Source organism: Eptatretus burgeri, chromosome 15, assembly GCF_056783735.1.
Source record: "Eptatretus burgeri isolate ZD-2024b chromosome 15, Ebu_testis_v1, whole genome shotgun sequence".
In the NCBI taxonomy this organism is placed as follows: domain Eukaryota; kingdom Metazoa; phylum Chordata; class Myxini; order Myxiniformes; family Myxinidae; genus Eptatretus; species Eptatretus burgeri.
In genome coordinates, this window is record NC_140975.1 from 51,021,434 (window position 1) to 51,044,633 (window position 23,200).

The window sequence follows — 23,200 nt, forward strand, 5'->3', positions numbered from 1 at the left end:
TATGCCTTTATTCATTCAGCACAAAACTAGTACCTTTAAGTTGTAGCCTCAACACTTAACAATTATCTTGAGCATATTCACTGAAGCTGGATTTTGTAGCCTTCACAAAAACTATTCCAGTACAAGCCAGAGGTACTCGGACAAGGTTTAAAAACCAGAGATGTAACTGAAGTTGTTGCCTTCTTTAAAGGCCTTGCAGCAGATAGAGATTGTGGATTGAATGAAGAATGTAAGTTGTTAACTCAGACATAGAATGAAGACCTCTTGAGGCGCACGTTTGCAGGTAAGGAGAAGATTCAAAATGGGGGATATGAGGTGTGGTGCTGTTCCAGCATCACTGGGGCTGCTGAGTGAATACAAATTCTGCAGGCCATGTGTTTCCAGGCTAGTTTGCATTGTGGGCCCAAACAAGCCGCACAGTTGATCTTGCACTGATTGTTCCATGCTCATTTGACTTCACATCTGCACGAAACACGCATCTTTGTTCAGCCAAGGCATACTTGCCCTGGCACTGCAAATTCAGTGATGCTCTGTCGGCCCGACCATGTACATCTCATTCCATACACCCTGCACATCATTTGTTTTGTTTTTTTTTACCACTCCCTGGTTCATGCTCTATATCTCTCCTTCGATCCTTCGTTTTCTCACAAACAAAATGATTGCTTATGCTACAAGACCATTGTTGTCGGACAATCCTTTATTATTGTTATTACTTTTTTTTTTTCATTGCTCAAGGGGAAAACAATTGGTATCGCATCAATGGTGCTGCACTTCAAATGGCACTTTATACTAATGTAACATCCATTATTATTCTTTACAATCCTAGTTGTAAGTACAGCACTCCTTTGAAAGTTATAATTAAAATATTTCAAATCGACCAAAATGCCATATCAGTTCTCAGCTTTCATATTTAGTTCTATTAATACCTGGGAAACTTCGCTTGTAAGATCTTTATAACAGGTAAATATTTCAAGTTTATAAGGGTAGCATGGGTTGTCCTGTTGTTGTTTTTTTAGCCCGGTAAGCTTATGGCTAAAAAAAACACCTGGACTTTAGCCCAGTGAGCTTGTGTGATCGAGCAGTGTCTGTAGGTGAGCGAGTGAGTCAGTCAGTCAGTCAGTCCACAAACACTTCAATCATTATCGCGTGAACCAAACACGGCTTTGATGAAACTTGGGCACAAGCTTCATATCTAATGCCTCACAAAATTTGCTCATAAAGGGGCTTTACAGGGGAGTTTTTAACCTCCCCCCCAAAAGTATTTGCACTCTCCTCCGAAATTACACACACAATTTCAATGAAACTTGACCACAACCTTCATCACCCGTGATGTACCAAATTTTGTTCACGGCATTAAAAAAAAAATCAGGGTCAAAGGGGGACTGCGGGGGGTTTGATTGTCTGTTGCTCCTGATCCAGGTGAGCTTCAGGATGTGCAGTCCTATTTTTCCCATCTGAGCCCGTGCCATTTCCAAACACCATATGTATTTTTCTTCTAATTAATATTGTAGTACACTGATGTCTACTAATGTCTGTCCTCTATTTGATTATGTACAAGCTCCTCCATGAGCCTCAGATCCATTGGTCCATGTTGAAGTAACAATTCCTCGCAACTTGGTCTGGTCCAACACGTGGAACATGTCTTTCAATCCAGACAAATCTCACACTCTCACTATGTCTCTTCGAAAGGACCGTTTACAAACCCCCCCATCCACTTTCTCAACAATCCTCTGGAAGAAGTCTTTTCTTTCAAGCTTCTAGGTCTCACTATCTGCCATGACCTTTCCTGGGAAAGTCACATTTCCAACCTCGCCTCAAAAGCCAGTCGCCGACTGGGAATCCTCCGTCGTGCTAAGTCCTTCCTTGGCCCTCTTGAGCTCCTGACCACTTACAAAGCTTTTGTCCGTAGCCTGATGGAGTACTGCTCTCCCCTCTGGGCTGGTGCTCCTGCCTCCCACCTTTCTCGGCTTCACGCTGTCGAAACCAGGGCATTTAAGATCATCGGCATCTCCCGCAATGAAGCTGAGTCTTTGGGCCTCTCACTCAATCACCACAGGTTGGTCGGTGGTCTTTCTGTCTTCTACCGACTCCTCTCCAGCCTTGCCCCCCTGCTCTCTCTGCGATTTGTCCCCACCACATTTCCACAGGGCACTCAAGGTCTGCCAACAACCCCCTTCTGGTAAAACTACCAAAATCACGAATCACTGCTCATCTTCACTCTTTCATTCCTCTTTTTTCCCGCCTTTGGAATAAACTTCCTCACTCTATTCTTTCCCATTCTTCCCTCCAGGCTTTCAAAACAGCTGTTCACCACCACCTCTTATCTTCCCTCATCCAAATGCTCGATCTTTTCTACCCCCGATAATCCACCCAAGCCCACTTCCTTCATTTCTCCTGCTTTCCTTCCTGAAAGTCCCTGAAATGTCCATCTTCTCTTCGCCATGTTCCCCGTCCCATCCCCATCCCTCTCCCTTCCACAGTTCACCTCATGTGTCTGTTCCCCACTGTTTTGTCCCTTCCACTCCCGCCCCTCTTGTCTCATGCCTCCTTGCTGTGAGTTGTGTGTTAGCTCTCATACGAGCCTCGACCAAGGTATACAAAAAAAAAAAAAACCTCCTCCATGAGCCTCAGATCCATTGGTCCATGTTGAAGTAACAATTCCTCGCAACTTCAACATTGCAAATTCTCCACCATTTCCATTTCCTAATAGATTAGTTCATGGAAAGTTGTTGAAATGTTCTTCCATGGTAGATTTGAGCATTGATGGTGTGTGGTTCCCAAGATATGATCTTTCAAAGGATGTTTACTTGAGCCCTCCACTCATCAAATTGTCCTATCCCAGAATTAAGTTGCGTTTCAGAGACAAATTTGACTTGGAATGGTGACAAGATGCAATTTCACGTAAAACCATGAATAACTAGAAGGGCACTCGGTGGAGTGCACACCTCCACTACGCAATGCTTGATCCACGAGAACATGTAGGGCCCAATACATTTTTGAATGAAATATCATGCTATACAGTACTGTATCGTTTTTGGCCCTATCTCTCAATGGTGAAGAATCACTTTAAAAATTATATAATTCTCGTATCCAGATCTGGATTTGGATCTTCACCGAAATTGAGTTAATTCTTCCTTGTCACACACCCAACGTGTCCACCAGGTTTCATCCAAATCCGTCCACAACTTTTTGAGATATAGTGCTTATATGTTAGTTTAAGCCATCTCTCAATGGTGAAGAATCACTTTAAAATATTAGTATCCGTATCCGGATCTTCACCAAAATCCAATCAGTTCATCCTTGTCACACACTCAACCTGTCCCCAAAATTTCATCCGGATCCGTCCACAACTCTTTGAGGTATCCTGCACACAAACAGGCAAACAAACAGGCAGACAGACACAAAGTGGGTGAAAACATAACTTCTTTCACCTTTGGCAACGAGCACGGCACTCGGTAGAGCACATACCTCCACCAAGCCGCACACGTTACGTTTTGTAACCCAATGATAGGCCGAATCTGGATCTGGAACTTTACCAAAATCTAATTGGCTTGTTCTTCTTACCCACCTAACTCATCCACCTAGTTTTGTCGTGATCCGGCCAAAATGTATTGAGATATCCTGCTCACAGATGGGGGTGAAAAAAACTAAAAAAACCTCTGTCCACTTTTGGTGGTAGGCATAACTACCTTTTCCAGACCTTTGTGTAAATATAGCCTCAGGGCATGATGACTTTTGACCTGTCCTCAAACACTTTAAGGCATGATCAATTGTCATGATTTTTCTGACACACAAGCCGATACATCGACTGTGCCAGCTCTGAAAATATATTAGTGGTTAGGACAATAAAACCAAAGAAATTGCCTTTACTGTCTGAAGTGAGAGAAATTTCAAGTTCAGCAGCAAAATTGGAGCTTGTGGTACAGCTCGGTAAAGTAACCTTCAGTCACCTGGGTATTGGAACATTGCACACACATCTTCGTAGAGTATGCCTGGAGTTAAAACCAGGGCCTAAAGCCAGTATCTCACTGGGCTGCGACAGCTCGCGACTAGTTGGAGACACGAAATTGCGATAAAACAGTGATAATTTTCACTTGGAATCACACTGAATTTATACCAAAACACATTTGCGTATGTCTCACGAATATCGCACGAATGTCCCACGAACTCCCGGCGAAATTTAGGATGAACTTCGCCTGGAGTTCGCATACATGTCGCACGACATTCGTGCGACGTTCAGGTGACAAAACCGAGATTTTTTTTTTTTGGCACATGCAACTGTCGCACGACAACTGTGCGTGACAATTGAGAAATAGGGACCATTTATATATGAGGCCTCTCCCTTCCAGCAATCATATTGTCAGTTGGGAAACGAGTAAGAGAGTACCTGACTGAGTACTACAATGGTGTGGGAGCTGTGCCCTGGCAGAACAGGATGGTGGGATTACAGGAGAATGCTGACCAAGCCTGATTGTTCAAAGTGTTCTGTTACTTGTCAACGTTGCACCCACAAACATTGTGTGTGACCCAATTGTTCATCTGCCTTGATTGGGGCTCGTGGGTGTGAGCATATTTTGTGTGTGACCTAATTTATGTAAAAATATGTGTGACGTGATTTAGGAATGATGGGAAGGTGAAAGGAATGATGGGAAAGTGAAAAGTTTGCATTGAAGGCCATGACTCAGAACAGGAGAGAAAGAGGACAGACAATGCTGGTTTTACAATTTGGACTGTTTTTTTTTTAAATTTTTTTTAAAGTCACATCTGGATTGAACTATTGTGAATCTATCAACATTACATTGCATGGATAACATGTGGATTTCTATGTATATATTAAATTGAGGAGACAATACATTGTGCAAATATCTGATTAATTTCTTCCGAAAATATTCTCTATTGAATCGCAGTTTTGTCGCACTCTCAGGGGTCCCAGGACAGATTATCATTTTTTTCTCCAATCAGTCACAATTTAGTTTCATAGGTCACCAATCCCTCACAAAGTTGTCTCAAATTCGTCGCACCTTCTGACTCGCGGAAATTAAATTGAGAAGGGTTCGAGACCGGTTCGAGACAACCGCGCCGACTATGTGACTATTTTGAGAGAAAATTTGTCGCACAAATTTTTTGAACATGTTCAAAATTCAAGCGACACCAGAGCGACGTCCTGCGACTCGCGCGAGGAAATTGAGACCCACCGCGAACATTTCGAGACATTTTGGAGAATACCGTTCGCATTTTGTCGCGAGCTGTCACAGCCCAGTGAGATACAGGCTTTCGCACTGCAGTTTACCCCGAGGTGGCCCCCATTTTGGTCTCCATCAGCCGATATACTCTCCCTCTCACTGTCTTTTCTTTTTTTTTTTAAACTCACCTTGCAGCCCAAATCGGATGAGGTTTACCAAGTCATTGATGATGTATGCCATCTGGTCATTCTTTGTTCATTGTCAGCTAATTTGCCAATACAAGTCAATATGAAGCAATTCTGCAAAAAAGTGGATCATTTTCTTCAGTTGAACAATCTTGCTTGTGCATGTGATTCATGAGTCACCATTTGAAGAGATGGACCGCTCCATTGTCACGTGGCAGAAGGTCTCAAATGATGAAACTGTCATTCTTGAGAGTATTGACTGACTGTATAATGCATATATAGTGGCTGAAAATATTTTAGTTTCAACAAGAAATGAATTTAATTATAGGACACTTGCCCTGCGCTTGTGGTTCTATTGAAAACCCCAGATGACATCTTCCATCGTTGAAGTATTTTTGGCCGAAATCCCGGATGATAAGAACGTCTCATTGGTGAATTGTTTCAAGTTTTGTTGGAACCAGCCGTCTGTAGCATTGTTACGAAGAGGTGCCATTGAAGTGTTTCACGTTTCGAACACAGTCGATAAAGGAAGTCATCAGGAGACTTGGCAAACATTTCCGTGGTGTATCTATGAGTAGTCATTGTTGGTAGGTGACAGAGTCCACAAGGTTTTTATTCCATGATGGTGTTGAGGTTGCTTCGCAGAGCTATCTGCCAAGGTATTCTGGGGAATTTCCAAAATACGATTCCACTCGTGGAACTTTAATATGTCCCATATTCTCTTTAGAATTCCTGAGTGTGTTCCACTAACGCTCGCTAACATGCAATGTTTTGGTCAGAGCACCGCAAATTTGTAGAAGCCAGTCATCATGGTTGCATGTTTGTCTTTTAAAACCTGCTTTATCTCAACATTTCCCAGAATAAAGACTCCTTTGCATTGATATTTCCAACCACCTGATTTCCCTCATGGAAACACACCTTTCTCCCAGGCATCTGCTTTCTTATTTGTCATCGTATTAAAACTGTGTGGCTGACATGGCAGCCTTGAGGTACGCACACTCGCCTCAAAGCCTCCAAGCCTCCAAACCTGGGTTTGAATCCCGACCCAGCTATAAACTGTCCTCCCGGTGTTTCATTGGTAGGGTGATTCATGGATGTGTGCCATCCCATGCCATCTTAACCTGGGCGTCCTGTCTGCAGACATTAGTTGGTGGATGTTAAATATCCCACGGTGTTCTTCGTGAAGAGTGTGTGAGCGATTGCCCGACACCATGGCCAAGTTACAAATTGCTGCCATAACTACTCGTGGGAAGGCAATGGCAAACCACCCAGTATAACCCTTGCAAAGGAACTGCTTCAGTAGTACTGAAGCTGCCTTGAGGCAGAACACTAGAATACGAATACAAATTATAACTGTATGCACGTGTACTTTGCCCTTGTTTTAACTTTCTTGAAGCATTTCTCCGACAAGGTAGGGCTGGACAAGGTTCCCTTTGCTTTGTGCATGGCATTGGCTGTTCACATCATATACTTGTGCCACCACACTGTTGTAAGATTTTTCTGATGGACCTACTTTTGGGCTGCACCATCAATATGGTTACTTTCTCACTCCTGACAATTGTCCCATTTAATTTTATTTTCATCCTGGATAGAATTTCACTCTCTTGGATGTACCAGCTTCACTGCTTATTGCATTTGAAGCCTGAATCTCTCCCTTCCTCCCCCCCTCTACTTCCCCAATCCGAACAAGATTTTAGCTCCTCTGCTTGAAATGGACTGTTTCAAAGATTTCATCATATCGCCCTTTTAGTCTAGTGAATGGCAGTGCCTCCTCAGTAGATGTTTAAATCTCTTTCAGTTTCAATGGCAGATCTGAATCACCTGAGACTGCATATTTGGCTTGTTACAGCGAGCCTTTTTATCCAAGTTGTTTGTTCGAATTTTTTTGCAATTCTCTAATCCGATGGAGTTGTAGCACCTACATTCATGGGACGTCCTGGCACGTACTTGTCTGTCAGCAAAACGAGTATTTTAATGTACTAAAAGCAACCCTTTTTTTTCTTCATTAATTGCAAATATAAGAACTACCGAATCATTGAAATTCAACCATTCACCAAGCATCGTTAACTTCTTCAGGGCCCCAATACACAGGATTCTTGCAGTCTCACTGAAGCAAGAAGCACCATATTTGGAACAAGAAACCGTGAGTCCATTTACCCTTTCAAAACAAGGAGAAAAAGATATAAAATGTCAGAGCCCCCATGATTTTAGTAATTTGGCTGTACGGAGTTAAACGGAAAGCCCACGTTTCCAAGATTTATGTCTGTTCGCAACTGACTTGAGCGATTATGTGACACGGAAGATTGCTTATGATTGGGTTATGCGATCATGAATATTAATGATGCGGGTCACGTCATTATGTTGTGTAAGATAGTTGGTCACGTGACATGTATGATGTTTTCGATTGGGAAGGCAAATTTCGCACAATAGGGATTCAGTGTTCATCTATTTTGGGGGGAGAGTCAGCAATCCGCCAGTCGGCCATCTTGGATCTGATCCCAAAAATAAAATGACTGGCATATGTATGCCATCATTCATAATCTGCGTGCCAAGTTTGAACAAGAACAGTAAATGCATGTCCATCACTCATAATCAACCAGAAGAGAAATGGTTGAGGATTTGTTCGACCACTCGTGGGAAATTACTGGGCTTTAAAAAAATAACTAAAATGGCCGCCAGTCGTCCATGTTTGATTACACCACGAAACAAAATGATGTGCATATGTATACCATCATGTGTTGTCTTTCTGCCAAGTTAGAATGAAATTGGTCCATACATGTCCGAGATATGGTTGCAGACGCACACATGGACATGAAAATCGAGACCAAATCCATAAGCCCCCGTTTCGGACTAAGTCCAACAGGAGGCTAATAACATTATTGATCGTTCCATAACTTTGGGGTACATGCCCATCTTAGACCACCTTCCCCTTTTTTCAAGTCTCCACCTCAGATTTCTGTGACAGAAAAATCTTGAAGTTATCATGCCTGAATGTGTTTGACATCAGGTCAGCCAGACCTCGGGGTACATGATCCCAAATATATGTATATATATATGTATATATATATATATATATATATATATATATATATATATATATATATATATATATATATATATATATATTTTTTTAATGGCTTCATGTGAAATACTTGCACTGAAATACTTTTCCAAAATCTCAATTGGCTCTCGAGCTCAAATTAATTTCTAGATACGACAGTTTCAAGTGGGGAGAGTGGAGGGCTACACTCGACAATGTGGCCATATTTGAAAGGTCATGTATTCGTAATTACTTTACCAATGATGGTATAATTTTTCATGGAAATGTGTTTCAATAATACTTTCCATCATACCATGCTTCATGAATATTGGAGGCAGTGACCCCACAACGGCCATATTTTGTTGATTTAACATAAAGATTACCCCATGAGTGCAGATGTTTTTTTTATCACAATTTATAGCCAGTGTTTGTGTTAAGATGTGACATTGTGCAATTTTATATTTTAGTTTAGGTTGCAAATGAGGTGTTGTGTGGGGTGGGGTGGGAAGGTGAGCAGTTTGAAGTTTCAGGTTATCAAATAATTTGTATTCTTTACACGTGGCACATATGAGATGCATTCGTGAACACGAAAACACGGTCTGTTATCCATTGTAACTCAAGAATGTGACAAGCGCGAGGCGAGTTTGCATGAGCTCGGAAATCACAAAGTGATTTCAATCTTCTATCTTTTATATTTACCTCCACTACCAAAGATGGATGGAGGTAATGATTTTTTTTTACCCCTGTTTATTTGTCTGTCTTTCTGTCTGTCTGTGAGCAGGATATCTCAAAAAGTTATTGACAAATTTGGAGAAAATTTGGTGGACTGATTGAGTGTGTGACAAAGACGAATTGATTCGATTTTTGGTTAACGTCCGGATCTGGAGATAATAAGATAATTTTTGCTATATTTTCAATGTATATAATTATATATATATATATATATATATATATATATATATATATATATATATATATATATATATATATATATATAGTTTTTTTGAGAGATTGGGTCAAAAACCAAAACCCCCCACCATTGAGCGATGGGCCCAAAAATGATATATTTATTGCACGGTATCTCAAAAAGTTATGGACGGATTATGACGATACTTGGTGGATGAGTTGAGTAGGTGACAAAAACAAGCCAATTAAATTTTGATTAAGGTCTGGATGCAGATCCCACCTATCGGTGGGCCACAAAATGTAAACTGTTCAGCCTGGCAGAGGTATGTGCTCTACCATGTGATGGTCTCGTTCAGTCTTGCTTTTTGAGCTCATCTTGTTTTGTTGTTTGTTTACCGAGGTAAAATAAACTTGCACAAATTAAAGTCATGCCCTAGAAATATTTTTTCGCTCATCAGCCAAGAACGTTGAGAAAATATACTGCAAACAGCAAAAGTTTTTGGCTCGTACCCCTTTTAAACAACACACCACCACTTTTTGCATTATATCAAGACCTATTTAGAGTGCATGCAACACTTATCACCATGTATGAGTTGCACCCTTTTCCACTTGATCATCTTCTTTTCTTGATATATATATATATATATATATTTCTTTTTTTACAACATACCCACAGTTAAGTTCTGATAAACATTTGACATTTCACGAAATGGGGGCGTTGACGTTTTTGTTTTGTGTATATGCTTACTGCCGTTGTTTGATGGGGAAATTCTGAACCTGTGTTCACCCAGCGCATGCGCTTCTTGCTGCTAGAGCAGAAATATCTGGAGTTCTTGGAGGATGGAGATCTTTTGGAGGCCCTCCAGGTGCTGAGGCAGGATCTTACTCCGCTGAAGTATAACCCTGAGAGAGTCCATTTGCTCAGTGGGTGGGTACTGGTGGTTAGAAGTAGCACATTGGTTGTAGTTCAACGCAAGGCAGATTATCATTTTTCTCCTTGCATGCACCAGAGTTGTGCATTCTCTTGTGTACTTGTAATGGACGCACCACGAATACCAGTGATTTTATTAGTATTATATTTTATGTTTTTATAATTTATTTATTTTTATTTCTTTTATGCAGATATTTGATGTGCAGCAACAAGGAAGAGCTTCTGGATAAAGCTGTGTGGGATGGCAAGGGCATTGCATCGCGCACGAAAATACTCGACAAGCTACAAAGTATTTGCTTGTTCTTTCACATATAGATTGCAGCACATCTGACCATTGTGCCACTTGATCAATTTTATAAAATAATTGTTGATTTTTCTTTTAATTAATTAATTTATTATTTATTTCAAGGTCACATTGATCCCAGGCATAGCTTTTTTATGACAACACCCTGAGATTATTCCAAAATGGTAGATTACTTATATGGATTTAAAAAATAGTTGGTTATTTCCCCCTCGCAATCTCTCCCAATCCTTTTAAATCCCTTGTAATTGCTTGATTGAAAATTGCACCAATTTTAGATGGTATTGAACGTTGTTGATTAAGTTCTATAGATGGTGTGAAAATTGGTAATATGCTGCAAAGAGACGTTTATAATTTTGAGTACTTCAATGCTAATTTCGCACAAAAGGTAATGCATATATAATTGCAGCCACCAGCCCCTCCCCATCCTCTCAACCCTAACCCTAACCCGGTTTACGGTAATTAGTAACCATTAGGCTAGAGATTGTGCACCTCATGGAAGCTAGTTTTGTTATGCAAAAGTGTTGATGAAAGAAGCAGTTTGTCTACCACAAGTCATAAGTAAAATATTTGGCTAACATTGTGTCTAATGGTTGGGATGTCGGTTTGGCACTGTGCTGTTGTATATTATGCTGCATATTGCTATACAGCGTACCTCCCACCTTCTGTGATGCTGCCTCCTCAACGATTACACACGCTGCTGCAACAGGCTGTGGAGATGCAGCAGCAGCGTTGCCGCTTCCACAACTCTCAGATGGAGGTCAACTTGGAAAAGGCCTCACTGCTGGTTGACCACGTTTGCAGCCGGTAATCTTCCAATGTTGATGCTTAAATGTAGGCATGAAATTCCTCATGCAGACAATGTTTGAATCGTCTTTCTCTCCGAAACATGCATTCCTCTTGCAGGATTTGACCAATGTCGCTAAAATGACAGGGAGAGGACTCACCTTTTTGTGCTCTACTGGCATTGGCATGCATACACTGAATTGACTCAGAAATCCTTTGTGTGATAGACACAAAGGATTTCTTTTTTTTTCGTGTGATAATGTGATATCACCAAGTGTGATAGACAGGTGTTCCAAAAATAAGTATACACACTTTGAACGTTAACAAGACTTTTAAAAATGTGGACAGAAATGTGATAATTTATATTATGGTGTGATAATACCCATGGATGACGTTGGTGTCATCATAAATTCGCTCATTGCATTATGGTTACAAATTCAAAATGGTAGAATTGTGTGTGATGCTCAAGCAACGTAAGTGGATTTTGAAGTGTTATTGGAAAACGAAGAATGGTGAAGCCGCAAATATATTGGAGACCTGAATTTAAAACTGAGCTTCCAACACGTGTAATCAAATAACTGACCAGATACACCACTGGAGTTTCAGGAGGAGCTCAAATAGACAAAGATGGAGTCATCAGGAGGAACCTGGATAGGATTCGGGTTTCGGTTGCTACTCCTTCACCCTCAAATCCCATCCAGGAGCAGCCAGGTGAACCTTGCTAACCATTTCAAAGTTACGTAATAAGTTTGAGGCAGACGGTACAGTGAAAGATGTGCACAAGGGCCACTCCGGATAACACGTTCGAGTTTCAAGGCGTTTTGTGAATTTTTCAGGGTTATGTCCTTTTTCGACTTAGAAAATATCACTTATCATGGGGTCAGTGTTCGGCAGCCATGACTCCACCCCACTGCTTTACACCCATTGGCTGGACAGCTGGCCTGACTCCTCTCCAATAAAATCATGTGTCACCATTCCATGAAACAGCACAGATTGGCAGGCCTGAGGTATATAACCATGATGTATTAAATACTAGCAAATACAACCCGTTGTTTTGCTGACGGGAATATTAGGATTAAGGGGAGGGAGGGCGGGGGTAGTGGAGGGGGAGTGAGGAAGGGTGAGGTGGTGAGTAAAGGGGGGGGAGAGCGAAGCCTCACCACCTGTCACGACATACTCCGGGAGAGGGGAGGGAGCGAGGAGTATGGGGGAGAGAGTAGTGGGAAGTGGAAGGGGGTGTTCTGGATATTCGTTTGATAGGTGGACTTGAGGGAAAGCCGGGGGGGGGTAATGGAACCCCTTATGCCAGCATGAGTACAGGATTGAACGAAATTGGGTACATTAAAACCACGTTCAAACGGGTCGTACTAAACAATGCCCAGACGTCTGTGGGGGGAGAAGGGGCTTTGGGAGGGGGAAAGCGTGAGGGAAGGGGAAGGCAAGGAAGGGCGTTTTCTTTCACTTGTTGAAAAAGCTGCACCAGTGTTCATGCGTTTATTTGATTTCCACACATACGATAAGCTCTAGAATCTCTTAACCTGAGATGAATTGCGGAATTGATAGGAGCAGCAGTTCCGACTGCTAAAAAAAATCTTTAATTTGTCCATTTCACACATTCTTTGACACCTCTTCCTCTCCACGACCTCCGAAGAGTTGTATGGTGGTGGAGCGGAGGGGAAGGCAAAGCAGCGTGAGGGGAGGGGAGGAGAAGGCAATGCAGCATGAGGGGAGGGGAAGGCAATGCAGCGTGAGGGGAGGGGAAGGCAAGGCAGCAGGAGGGGAGGGGAAGGCAAGGCAGCGTGGGGGGAGGGGAAGGCAATGCAGCGTGAGGGGAGGGGAAGGCAAGGCAGCGTGAGGGGAGGGGAAGGCAAGGCAGCATGAGGGTAGGGGTGGGTGGGAAGGCAAGACAGCGTGAGGGGAAGGGAAGGCAGCATGAGGGGAGGGGGGGCAGTGTACCAGGGCATTACTGGGGCGATAGAGCATACCCAAACTAACTTTTTTTCGTTTTTAACCACCGTGTTCTGTATAAAACCAGGGGGAAAATCTCTTTTATCTTCTTCACTTATAATAAAGTGAGTCTCATTTAATCCCATTTCTTATATGTATTAGATTCAGAAAATGTTGATTATACACCACCTTTTATTGCATTACAAAAAATGTTACTATACATGCAACACAGGTGAGAAAAGGATCTCCAGTCAGTTGGGATGATGCCTGTGTTCCAGGACAGAGCACAGAACTGCCTGCAATGACACAAGTACAGCATTTCCACCAGTCTCAAAGTTCAGCATGCATGCCACAAATCCCAGGAGCTTTACCCCATTTCAACCAGTTCACTGCAGTCTGTGTTTCCACAAACGAAGGTGGGCTGCAATTGATTGGAGGATTAGCAATAGGGAAAGTAACACCCTGGACATCCAACTCGCCCAGCTGGTGGATCAGCCTGGTAGAGCCGCTCAAAGTAACCGGCCCAGCAGGCCTTCACTTCGGATCCCTCTGTCAAGAGCCCACCACAATCTGCTCGAAATGCAGTACACCAAGAATTGGGTTGGAGGAACGCAATGCGTGAATTCCCCTGTAAGCAGGACGAGAATCACGACCACAGGTGATGCTCTACCCCCTCACAGATTCCTTGCACATAGGCCTCCTTGTCCACCCTTAGTGCACACACAGTTTTACGCCTCAGCTCCCTGAACAGCTCAGCTCTGCCAATCAGCCTGACCCTGCAACTCTCCTCAATGGTATCCAGTGTCCCTTGAGAGACAAAATTCTTCTTCGCCCTCCGGTGAGTTCCAAGACATCCACCGGCAACATCAAGGATGGTGGTCTTGAAGGCACGCCACAACTCTTCAGGATCCTCCAAAGCACCCAGACACTCCAAATCTCCACTCAGGTCAGGTCAGGTATGGGAGCATGTGCCAGAACAGCGCGTCGCTGCGTCCACTTTCCGTCGGTACTCCAGGGCCCTCCGTCTCGTCATCCCCCAGGCAGATGCCAGGCCCATCCCCATCTCCTTGAGATGATGGTCAACCTGCTGCAACCACGAGGCACGTGGTCGGCCCACTGGCCTTCTCAACTCATGAGACTCCCTCGCTGAGAGAATCTGGTGAGCAGGATCAGCGTCAGGAAAACGAGCCACATGTCCATACGGCCGCAACTGACGCTCACGGACCATGCAGGAAACAAATCTCATCCGAGTCTCTCTCAGCAACCGCTCGTTGGACACAAAATCCGACCAGCGATAGCCAAGGATTCTCCGAAGAGACCTGGTACCAAAGGAATTAAGTCTCCATCTCAGATCATTGGTCAGAGTCCAAGTCTCACATCCATAGAGCAAGACTGAAAGTACCAAGGACCTGAAGACTCGGACTTTCGTCCTCCCGCACAGGTACCGGCAGAACCACACCCCATGATCCAGTGAAGCCATGACACCCCAGGCCCGACCCAGATGTCTATTGACCTCTGACTCACAGCCAGCAGAGACGTGAATATCACTGCCAAGGTCAGTGAATCTCTCCATGACCTCAACATCCTCACCACGAAGACACAGATAGGACAGCAGCATCCAATATGTCACCGAAAGCCTGGATATTAGTTTTGACCCAAGAAACCCGTAATCCCAGCGGCTTCGACTCTTCATTCAGCACCTCGAGGGCCCCCAAAAGGATATCTAAAGTCTCCGCAAAGATGACTGCATCATCTGCAAAATCAAGGTCCGAGATCTTGACATTCCCAAACGATGCACCGCAGCTTGATCTCTCCGACATCCTCCCTAAAATCCAGTCCATACAAGTGCTGAAAAGTGTGGAGGCCAGTACACACCCCTGATGAACTCCAGTAACAACTGGAAATAAGTCAGAGATGGTATCACCACACTTCACAGCACTCTCAGTACCAGAGTAGAGTTCAGACATCAGATCGATCAGTTTTGGTGGCACCACACGAAGACCAAGAAATCTCCAGAGGACATCCCGATTCACTGAATCGAACGCTTTACAGAGATCAACATAGGCTGCAAGCAGCCCGTGCCGAAACTCTCGTCTGCGTTCGGTGAGGACACGAAGTGCAAGGATACGGACCATCGTTGAGCTCTTTGGTGTAAAGCGTGACTGCTCTGGACGCTGGTGCTCAAGCAGATGGTGGCAAACCCTATCAAGAATTACCCGAGCAAAAACCTTGCCCGGCACTGAGAGCAGCGTCACCCCTCGGTAGTTGTTGCAGTCTTGGCGATCACCATCCCTTTCCAGAGAGGAACAACAAGGCCCCTCTTCCAGTCAGTTGGGATGATGCCTGTGTTCCAGGCAGAGCACAAAACAGCATGCAACGACACGAGTGCAGCATTTCCACCAGCCTTGAGAAGTTCAGCATGGATGCCACAGATCCCTGGAGCTTTGCCCCGTTTCAACTGGTTCACCGCAGCCCGTGTTTCAACAAGCGAAGGTGGACCACAGTTGATTCGAGGGTCAGCAACAGGGATTGTAACACCCTTGACGTCCAACTCGACAGCTGGGGGATCAGCCTGGTACAACCGCTCAAAGTAACCGGCCCAGCGGGACTTCACTCCGGACTCCTCTGTCAAGAGCCTACCACTCTCTGCTCTAATTGCAGTGCTCCGAGGGATGGGCTTGGATGAACGCAATGCGCAAATTCCCCTGTAAGTGGTACGAGAATCACCTGTTTACAGGTGATGCTCTACCCCCTCACAGATTCCTCACACATAGGCCTCCTTGTCCACCCTCAGTGCACGTACAGTTTTACCCCTCAGCTCCCTGAACAGCTCAGCTCTGCCATTCAGCCTGGCCCTGCGACTCTGGTCAATGGTATCCAGTGTCCCTTGAGACAAAATTCTTCTTTGCCCTGCGGTGAGTTCCAAGACATCCACCGGCAACCTCAAGGACGGTGGTCTTGAAGGCACTCCACAACTCTTCAGGACCCCCCGAAGCACCCAGACCCCCCCCCCCCCAAGTGTCCACTCAGCCTGTTCGCAAACTCCTCAGCTACTCTGTCTTCCCTGAGCTTGCCAACATCCAGCCTAGGCTGGGATGGTACCATTCTCCAGGATTTAAGGTGCAACTTAAGAGTTGCTACAACATGCCTGTGGTCAGTGTTGAGCAACTGAGCAATCCAGTTGTCCCTGCAGTTCTGGATTATCCTCCAGCAACCATCAACGAGCACATGGTCAATCTCCTTTGCCACACCACCAGCATTGGAATACCAAGTCCAGCGGTGAGCCTGTGGGCGCTGACACCTTGAGCCAGCCACCCTAACAGCATTACTTCTTGCAAAGTCAAGGAACTTGGTGCTATTCTTGTTCACAGTTCCAGACTCATGGGGACCAATACACATCTCATAACCACCCGTCAGTTCCAATCGATGCATTGAAATCCCCCAAGACTGGAAGAGCATCTCTCCTGGGGCACTGATCAAGCACACACTCGAGCGTGGCGTAGAATGCATCCTTCACCGTGAGATCACTTACCTCAGTCGGAGTATATACAGAGACCAGGGAAACGACACCCAAGGAGTGACAGATCCTTCATCTCATAATATGTTTGTTGACCGGTGTTACCTCAATTATCATTGGAGTCAGCTATTGGACACAGCTTCAGCAACTCCTTGGGCATGGTAACCATCAGAGCGACCAGACAAATAATCGGTGTAACCACCTGCCATGATCTCGCCGCAATCCGGTCTCCGAACCTCAGAGAGTGCTGTAATACTGATGTCCAAATGCTTGAGCTCAGATGATAACAGACAGGTGATCATCCTCTCTTCAGGATAGGACATTCCAGGCAACCACCCAAAGGTACCGCCTCAGGGGAACCCAAGTCGACCGCTGTCTGGTGGAGGACACCTCAGCACCACCCTGACACACACAACCGCGATCTGACCCTGGAAGCTTACCCCGTGGTTTCCCTACTATCAAAGATTGGGGGTCCTGAAGGCTTTGCCCCAATCCCGTCATCTGGTGAGCTGTCCTGCGAAGGGCAGCTGCACAGGAGTTAATCCCACGGAATGGGTTTTCAGATTTCTTTTTGATCCTAGGATCCTGAGTTCATATCCTGCTTTGCTGTTGATTTAATACCAGGTGGGGTTGACTCTGCCTGCCATCCTTCCGAGGTCGGCAAAATTAGTGTCAGCTTGCTGGTATCTTGTGTTGGAGGATTGTGCCCAATAGTCAAGGAGACTGTTTATGCAGCACCAACGCTCTGCACAGAGTGTGGTTCCGATGGATGGATGGATGGATGAATTCTTGTGTTTAAACAGATGCAAAATTTGTTCCAAGTAAATAGATTATTAGCTCTCAATACCAAGTAAATCGATTGTTAGTTTCCCAACAGTGCCATTTTTATTATTTTACGACAGCAGGAACCCTTTAGGATAAAGCGTGACGGACTCACGGATAGACACTTCTCCTCTTCGTCATAGAATATTAATAGACTCGGATCAGGACTTGGCCTTAAAAACTTTCCAGCCTCTGCTTGTTAAGTAGATGAAATGATTGTTATCAGTGCTATGTGCTAGCTGAGTGGAGGAAGTCAGCAAGTAAGGAAAGAAGGTGGCCTTGGATTCTTCAGGAAGGAAGTTTGAAAAGCAGACAATTTTGAATGATTGTGACATGACCAGAGATACAGCCTGACTCATTGTTTGACATTTGAGGCTTCCATTCGTGAGAATAAAATGGTTAGTTATCCATCCTGAAGAATTGCAAGGTGCTGATGTTTTGGACTTTACTCTTCGTCAGAGCAAAAGGGAGATGGGGAATTGAAAAGTGGTTGATGGGTTGGGTGGTGGAGGGAGTAGCAGCAGCGTATCTGAATTTTCAGCAGCAGCGTATCATACGCAGCATATCAGCGTATGACTGGAACCAAATCAAAACTAATTAATCAGAGAGATGAGGCCTTTGAAGAAGGAGAAAGACCTTTTATTATGATTGTCTCAAAAGTGGGGATTACATACCTTTATTGGAGATGGAATGCATAACCATTTTCAAAACCAACATACAACTTACAAAGCACCCTCCTGGGGTGCCACCTCTTAGTAGGATAACCGATTCTTTGATTTCTGTAACAACAGTGGTTATCTTGTGGAAGCGCAAACTGCACGCGTCACCTGCACAAATATTGGTGGGTCAGCCTGTTTGCTGTTCCCACCTGAGCACAGAGCTTATGAAGCTGGGATCCCAGGATAAAATCTCGTATATTGTGTTGATTTGTCCATTGTCTACTCATGTCCTGTATATTTTTGCATTAATTGCAAGAAGTCAGATGTCTTTTTTCCAACAAGTCATTTATGTACAAGTTCCTCAATGAGATTCAGCTCATTGTTTAAATGTAAAAAAAAAAAAAGCTGCCCTCAGTCCTCACTGCACTATTTGCTCAGTGCCTCACCTGCTTGACCGAGATAGGGACATTTTGTGTTACAGATTGCTGTTTAACCTCTTAATCCAGTCCTCGTTTTTGCATTACAAACAAACAAACCCAAAACTAATGGAAAACGTTCATGCTGCAAGGTTGGCGAATGTTCTTGTTTTTCCCTCTGGATATAAATGTGTGCTCTTTAAAATTATAATATTGCTCTAAATTTAATCACTTTTGTTCAAAATATTGTTACCTCCACCACCGCAGGTGAAGGAGGTTATGTTTTCACCCCTTTCTGGTCTGTCTGTTGTTTGTCTGTGTACAGGATATCTCAAAAAGTTGTGGATGGATCCGGTCGAAATTTGGTGGACAGGTTGGGTGTGTGACAAGGACGAACTGATTAGATTTTGATGAAGATCCAGATCTGGATTCGGATCCGACGACTAATTATTTTACGTGATTCTTCACTGTTGATAGATAGGGTCAAAAACGATATCTAGCGCGATATCTCAATTTATGGATGGATTCAAACAAAACTTGGTAGACACATTGGGTGTGTGACGAGGACGAACTGATTCGATTTTGGTGAAGATCCGGATCCAGATCTGGGTACGAGAATTATTTAATTTCTAAAGGGATTCTTCACCATTGAGAGATTTGGGCCAGAAACGATATAGTGCTGTATAGCATGATTTTTGAAAAATGTATTGGGCCTGATATGTTCTTGTGGATCAGGCATTGTGTGGCGGAGGTATGCGCTCTACCGAGTGACCTTCTAGTTTTACATTTGGTCACTCAATTTGCAGAACTTACTTTGGCATTGTGCAACACCCTTGAATGAAACATCATCGAGGTAAACCCAAGTTTGACAATAATTTGCATAATTGTCTCGCACAGCTTTCTGATAGTGTTTTGACAGATGTTTGTTATTGCTCAGCATAACAGATTTTTTTGGTGTATAAAGTCTAGGCTCATGGAAGAACATGAAGTTATTGTGATTGAAGAAAAATGCCATATACACAAATAGTGAGACAACAGTTGGACGTAAACAAAGGAATCAACTAGAAGGGAACTCGGTAGAGCACATACCTCCGCCATGTAATGTCTGATCCACGAGAACATATCAGGCCCAATACATTTTTGAAATATCATGCTATACAGTACTACTGTATATCATTTTTGGCCCCATCTCTCAATGGTGAAAAATCACTTTAAAAAATAAATAATTCTCGTATCGAGATCCAGATCTTCACCAAAATCTAATCAGTTCGTCCTTGTCACACACCGAACCTGTCCACAAAATTTCATCCACATCCGCCCACAACGTTTTGAGAGATCCTGTACACAGACAGACAAACAGACAGAAAGGGGTGAAAACATAACCTCCTTCACCTTCGGTGTCAGAGATAATTATGAAAGAGAGCAGAGGAAAGGAAAGTAACGAGTAAAATAGCTTGGACGGGGGAGTAAAAGTAAAGTGTGAGTGAAAGAAGTGTGTGATGGGTATTTGTAAGGTGTTACCTGTGAGTAACCTGTAAGCAGTGTTGTTGAGTGTTGTGATGCTAGTAAGGTTTGCTTCCTGTGAATAAAGAGCTTAGATAGGGGAACTTATTGGTGCTATAAAATACTATGGAGAGATGGAGGATGACGTGAGATGGTGGTGCCACTGCTCCCTTGCAGCCTTGGAGGGAATCGTGGGATTGCAATGGTTCAGGAATTCAGTTCCACCAAGTAAATGAAGGACAAGATGGGATAATCTTGTGTACAAGAGGAAAGCAGGAAAGTTTTCCCTGGTGAAGTTGATATCTGAGGCAGAGGAGATTCTCGACCAATTTCAGTCAGATGAATGGCGAACAAATTTAATTTGCCATTGCCAAAAGTTGGCAAATACAAAGTAATAAAAGTGATCATTAGAGCTGTGTGTTCTCTAGCTTGTATTGTGGTTAATGGTTCTTTTGTACCCTTTGTCACCACAGGAAAGAGCTCCCTTGCTGTACTCGTCAAATCCTCGCAGAACACTGCAATGAGGTCTGGTTTTGTCGTTTCTCCAACTCTGGTACACGCCTGGCAACTGGCTCCAAGGACTCGACCGTCATCATCTGGCATGTAGACTCGGTGAGAAGGGATTATTTTGGTCTCATTTGAATCGGAGCTTGGCAAGCATGTCCAGAGATTACTGTCTCGTCAGATATCTGTTAACATTTGCCAAACTGCTGTGATTTGGCAAGTTTGAATATCGACTAACCATTCTAATGTGCATATTTGGTCTGCAGCACAACCCGACGTGTTTGCCTTGATGAAGGAGATTATGAAGTGATTTCTATGTAAACTAATGATTTCAATGATAACATTAATGATGTCATGCATGTCTCTTGTGACTTTGACGTTCGACTATTGTAAATTCAGAAGATATTTTTCATTTCCTAAATTCAGGATATTTGAGACTTACCATCAGAAGGTTATTGCAACAAGTACAATATGATGAGAATTTTCTGTACAGCAGTTCAGAAATCGAGTGGGGGCACATACATGGGTGGAAAGTGGTGGTCACATGCAAAGGTGGTTCTCAAAAGTAAGAGTTCAATGTTGTTCAAATGTATTGTGACTTTGAGCGTTATTTTTTTTTTTTGTATACCTTGACGAGGCTCGTATGAGAGCTAAACACAACACACAGCAAGGGGGGCATGAGACAAGAGGGGTGAGAGTGGTAAAGGACAAAACATTGGGGAACAGAGACATGAGGAGATCTGTGGAAGGGAGAGGGATGGGGTGGGGAATATGGGGTATATAAGATGGACATTACAGGGAACTTCAGGAAGGAAAGCAGGGAATTTGAAGGAGGTGGGTTTGGGGTGGATTAACGGGGGTAGAAAAGATCGAGGATTTGGATGGGGAACGATAAGAGGTGGTGGTGAACAGCTGTTTTGAAGGCCTGGAGGGAAAAATGTGACTGAACAGATTGAGGGAGTTTATTCCAAAGGTGGGAAAAAAGAGGAATGAAAGAGTGAAGGTGAGCAGTGATCCGTGATTTTGGTAGTTTTACGAGAAGGGGGTTGTTGGCGGACCTTGAGTGCCCTGCGGAAATATTGTGGGGACAAATCGCAGACACAGCAGGGGGGTGTGGGGGTGAGAAGGGAGAGGAGATGGTAGAAGACAGAAAAACCACCGACCTGCCTGCGGTGAGAGAGTGAGAGGCCCAAAGACTCGGCCTCATCACGGGAGATATCAATGATCCGAAATGCCTTGTTTTCCACAGCGTGAAGCCGAGAAAGGTGGTAGGCAGGAGCACTAGCCCAGAGGGGAGAGCAGTACTCCACCAGGCTGTGGACGAAAGCTTTGTAAGTGGTCAGGAGCTTAGGTGGGCCGATGAAGGACTTTGCATGATGGAGGATTCCCAGTCGGCAACTGGCTTTGGAGGCCAGGTTGGAAATGTGGCTTTCCCAGGAAAGACCATGGCATATAGTGAGATCCAGAAGCTTGAAAGAAAGGACTTCTTCCAGAGGATGTTGAGAAAGTGGATGGGGGGGGGGGTGGTTCCAAACCGCCCTTTTGGAGAGACGTAGTGAGAGGGTGAGATTTGTTTGGATTGAAAGACATGTTCCACGTGTTATTTTTTTTTTTTGTATACTTTGTCGAGGCTCGTATGAGAGCTAATACACAACGCACAGCAAGGGGGCATGAGACAAGAGGGGTGGCAATGGGAGGGACAAAACAGTGGGGAACAGACACAAAAGTTACATCGGAAGTCGCCACACTGTTCAAAGCATTCTGGGTGAAATCAAGATTTGACCAAAATGGTCATGAGTGCTCTGAAAGGCAAGTGTTTCGTCGAGTTGTGAAGGCCGAAGGGGAACATTTAAAACAGCTGAAATTTTCAGTCGCCTATCTTGCATGTCTTTCGTGTAATTGTGTTTAAATCGTGCAGTGACTTCTAAAGTCGCCGTGAATTACTGAACGATCATTAGCTCCGCCACCAAAAGGTGCGTGATGACAAAATGATTAGATTTTGATGAAGATTTGGATCTGGATACCGGAATTTTTATGTGGTTCTTCACCATTAAGAAATAGTACCAAAAACGATATACGGCATGATATCTCAAAAAGTTTAGATGGATTCGGGCAACTTGGTGGACAAGTTGGGTGTGTGACAAGGGGGAATCTATTTGATTTTGTTTCAGGTCTGGCTCCAGATCCGACCTCTCAGTGGGATACAAAACGTAAACTGTTCAACCTGGCAGAGGTATGCGCTCTACCGAGTGCCGTTTTAGTTCACATGCAACTGCCGTATTTTTTTGGCATACAAGTCGATACTTTGTCCCCGTGGAACTCCAAGCCTCGACTTTTACTCAAATGCGACCTATCCATGTTTTCAGACATTGAATTGCATAAATGAAAAATATTTCTGAAAAGTGTGATTTTTGTGTGTTTTCTGAAATAAATTGTATAATTGTTTATTGAAAACGCATGACAGCAAGTTTCCACACCGTTGTGGTTGCATTCCTAGAAG

General features: G+C 43.8%; 1 protein-coding gene across 5 annotated transcripts in view; it reads left to right on the plus strand.

The window, feature by feature from the left end:
- Nucleotides 1-23,200, plus strand: part of LOC147012148 (WD repeat-containing protein 26-like) — a 70,844-nt gene that overhangs the window by 24,623 nt on the left and 23,021 nt on the right. For all 5 annotated transcript variants that reach the window (XR_015051480.1, XR_015051478.1, XR_015051479.1 and 2 more), the window contains exons 4-7: nt 10,106-10,242; nt 10,437-10,534; nt 11,197-11,353; nt 20,670-20,808. Coding sequence is in view for 2 of the 5 variants with exons in the window: in XM_085855870.1 (XP_085711996.1) it covers nt 10,106-10,242; nt 10,437-10,534; nt 11,197-11,353; nt 20,670-20,808 (531 nt within the window). In the remaining 3 variants the exon portion in view is untranslated. The remainder of the gene's footprint in view (nt 1-10,105; nt 10,243-10,436; nt 10,535-11,196; nt 11,354-20,669; nt 20,809-23,200) is intronic.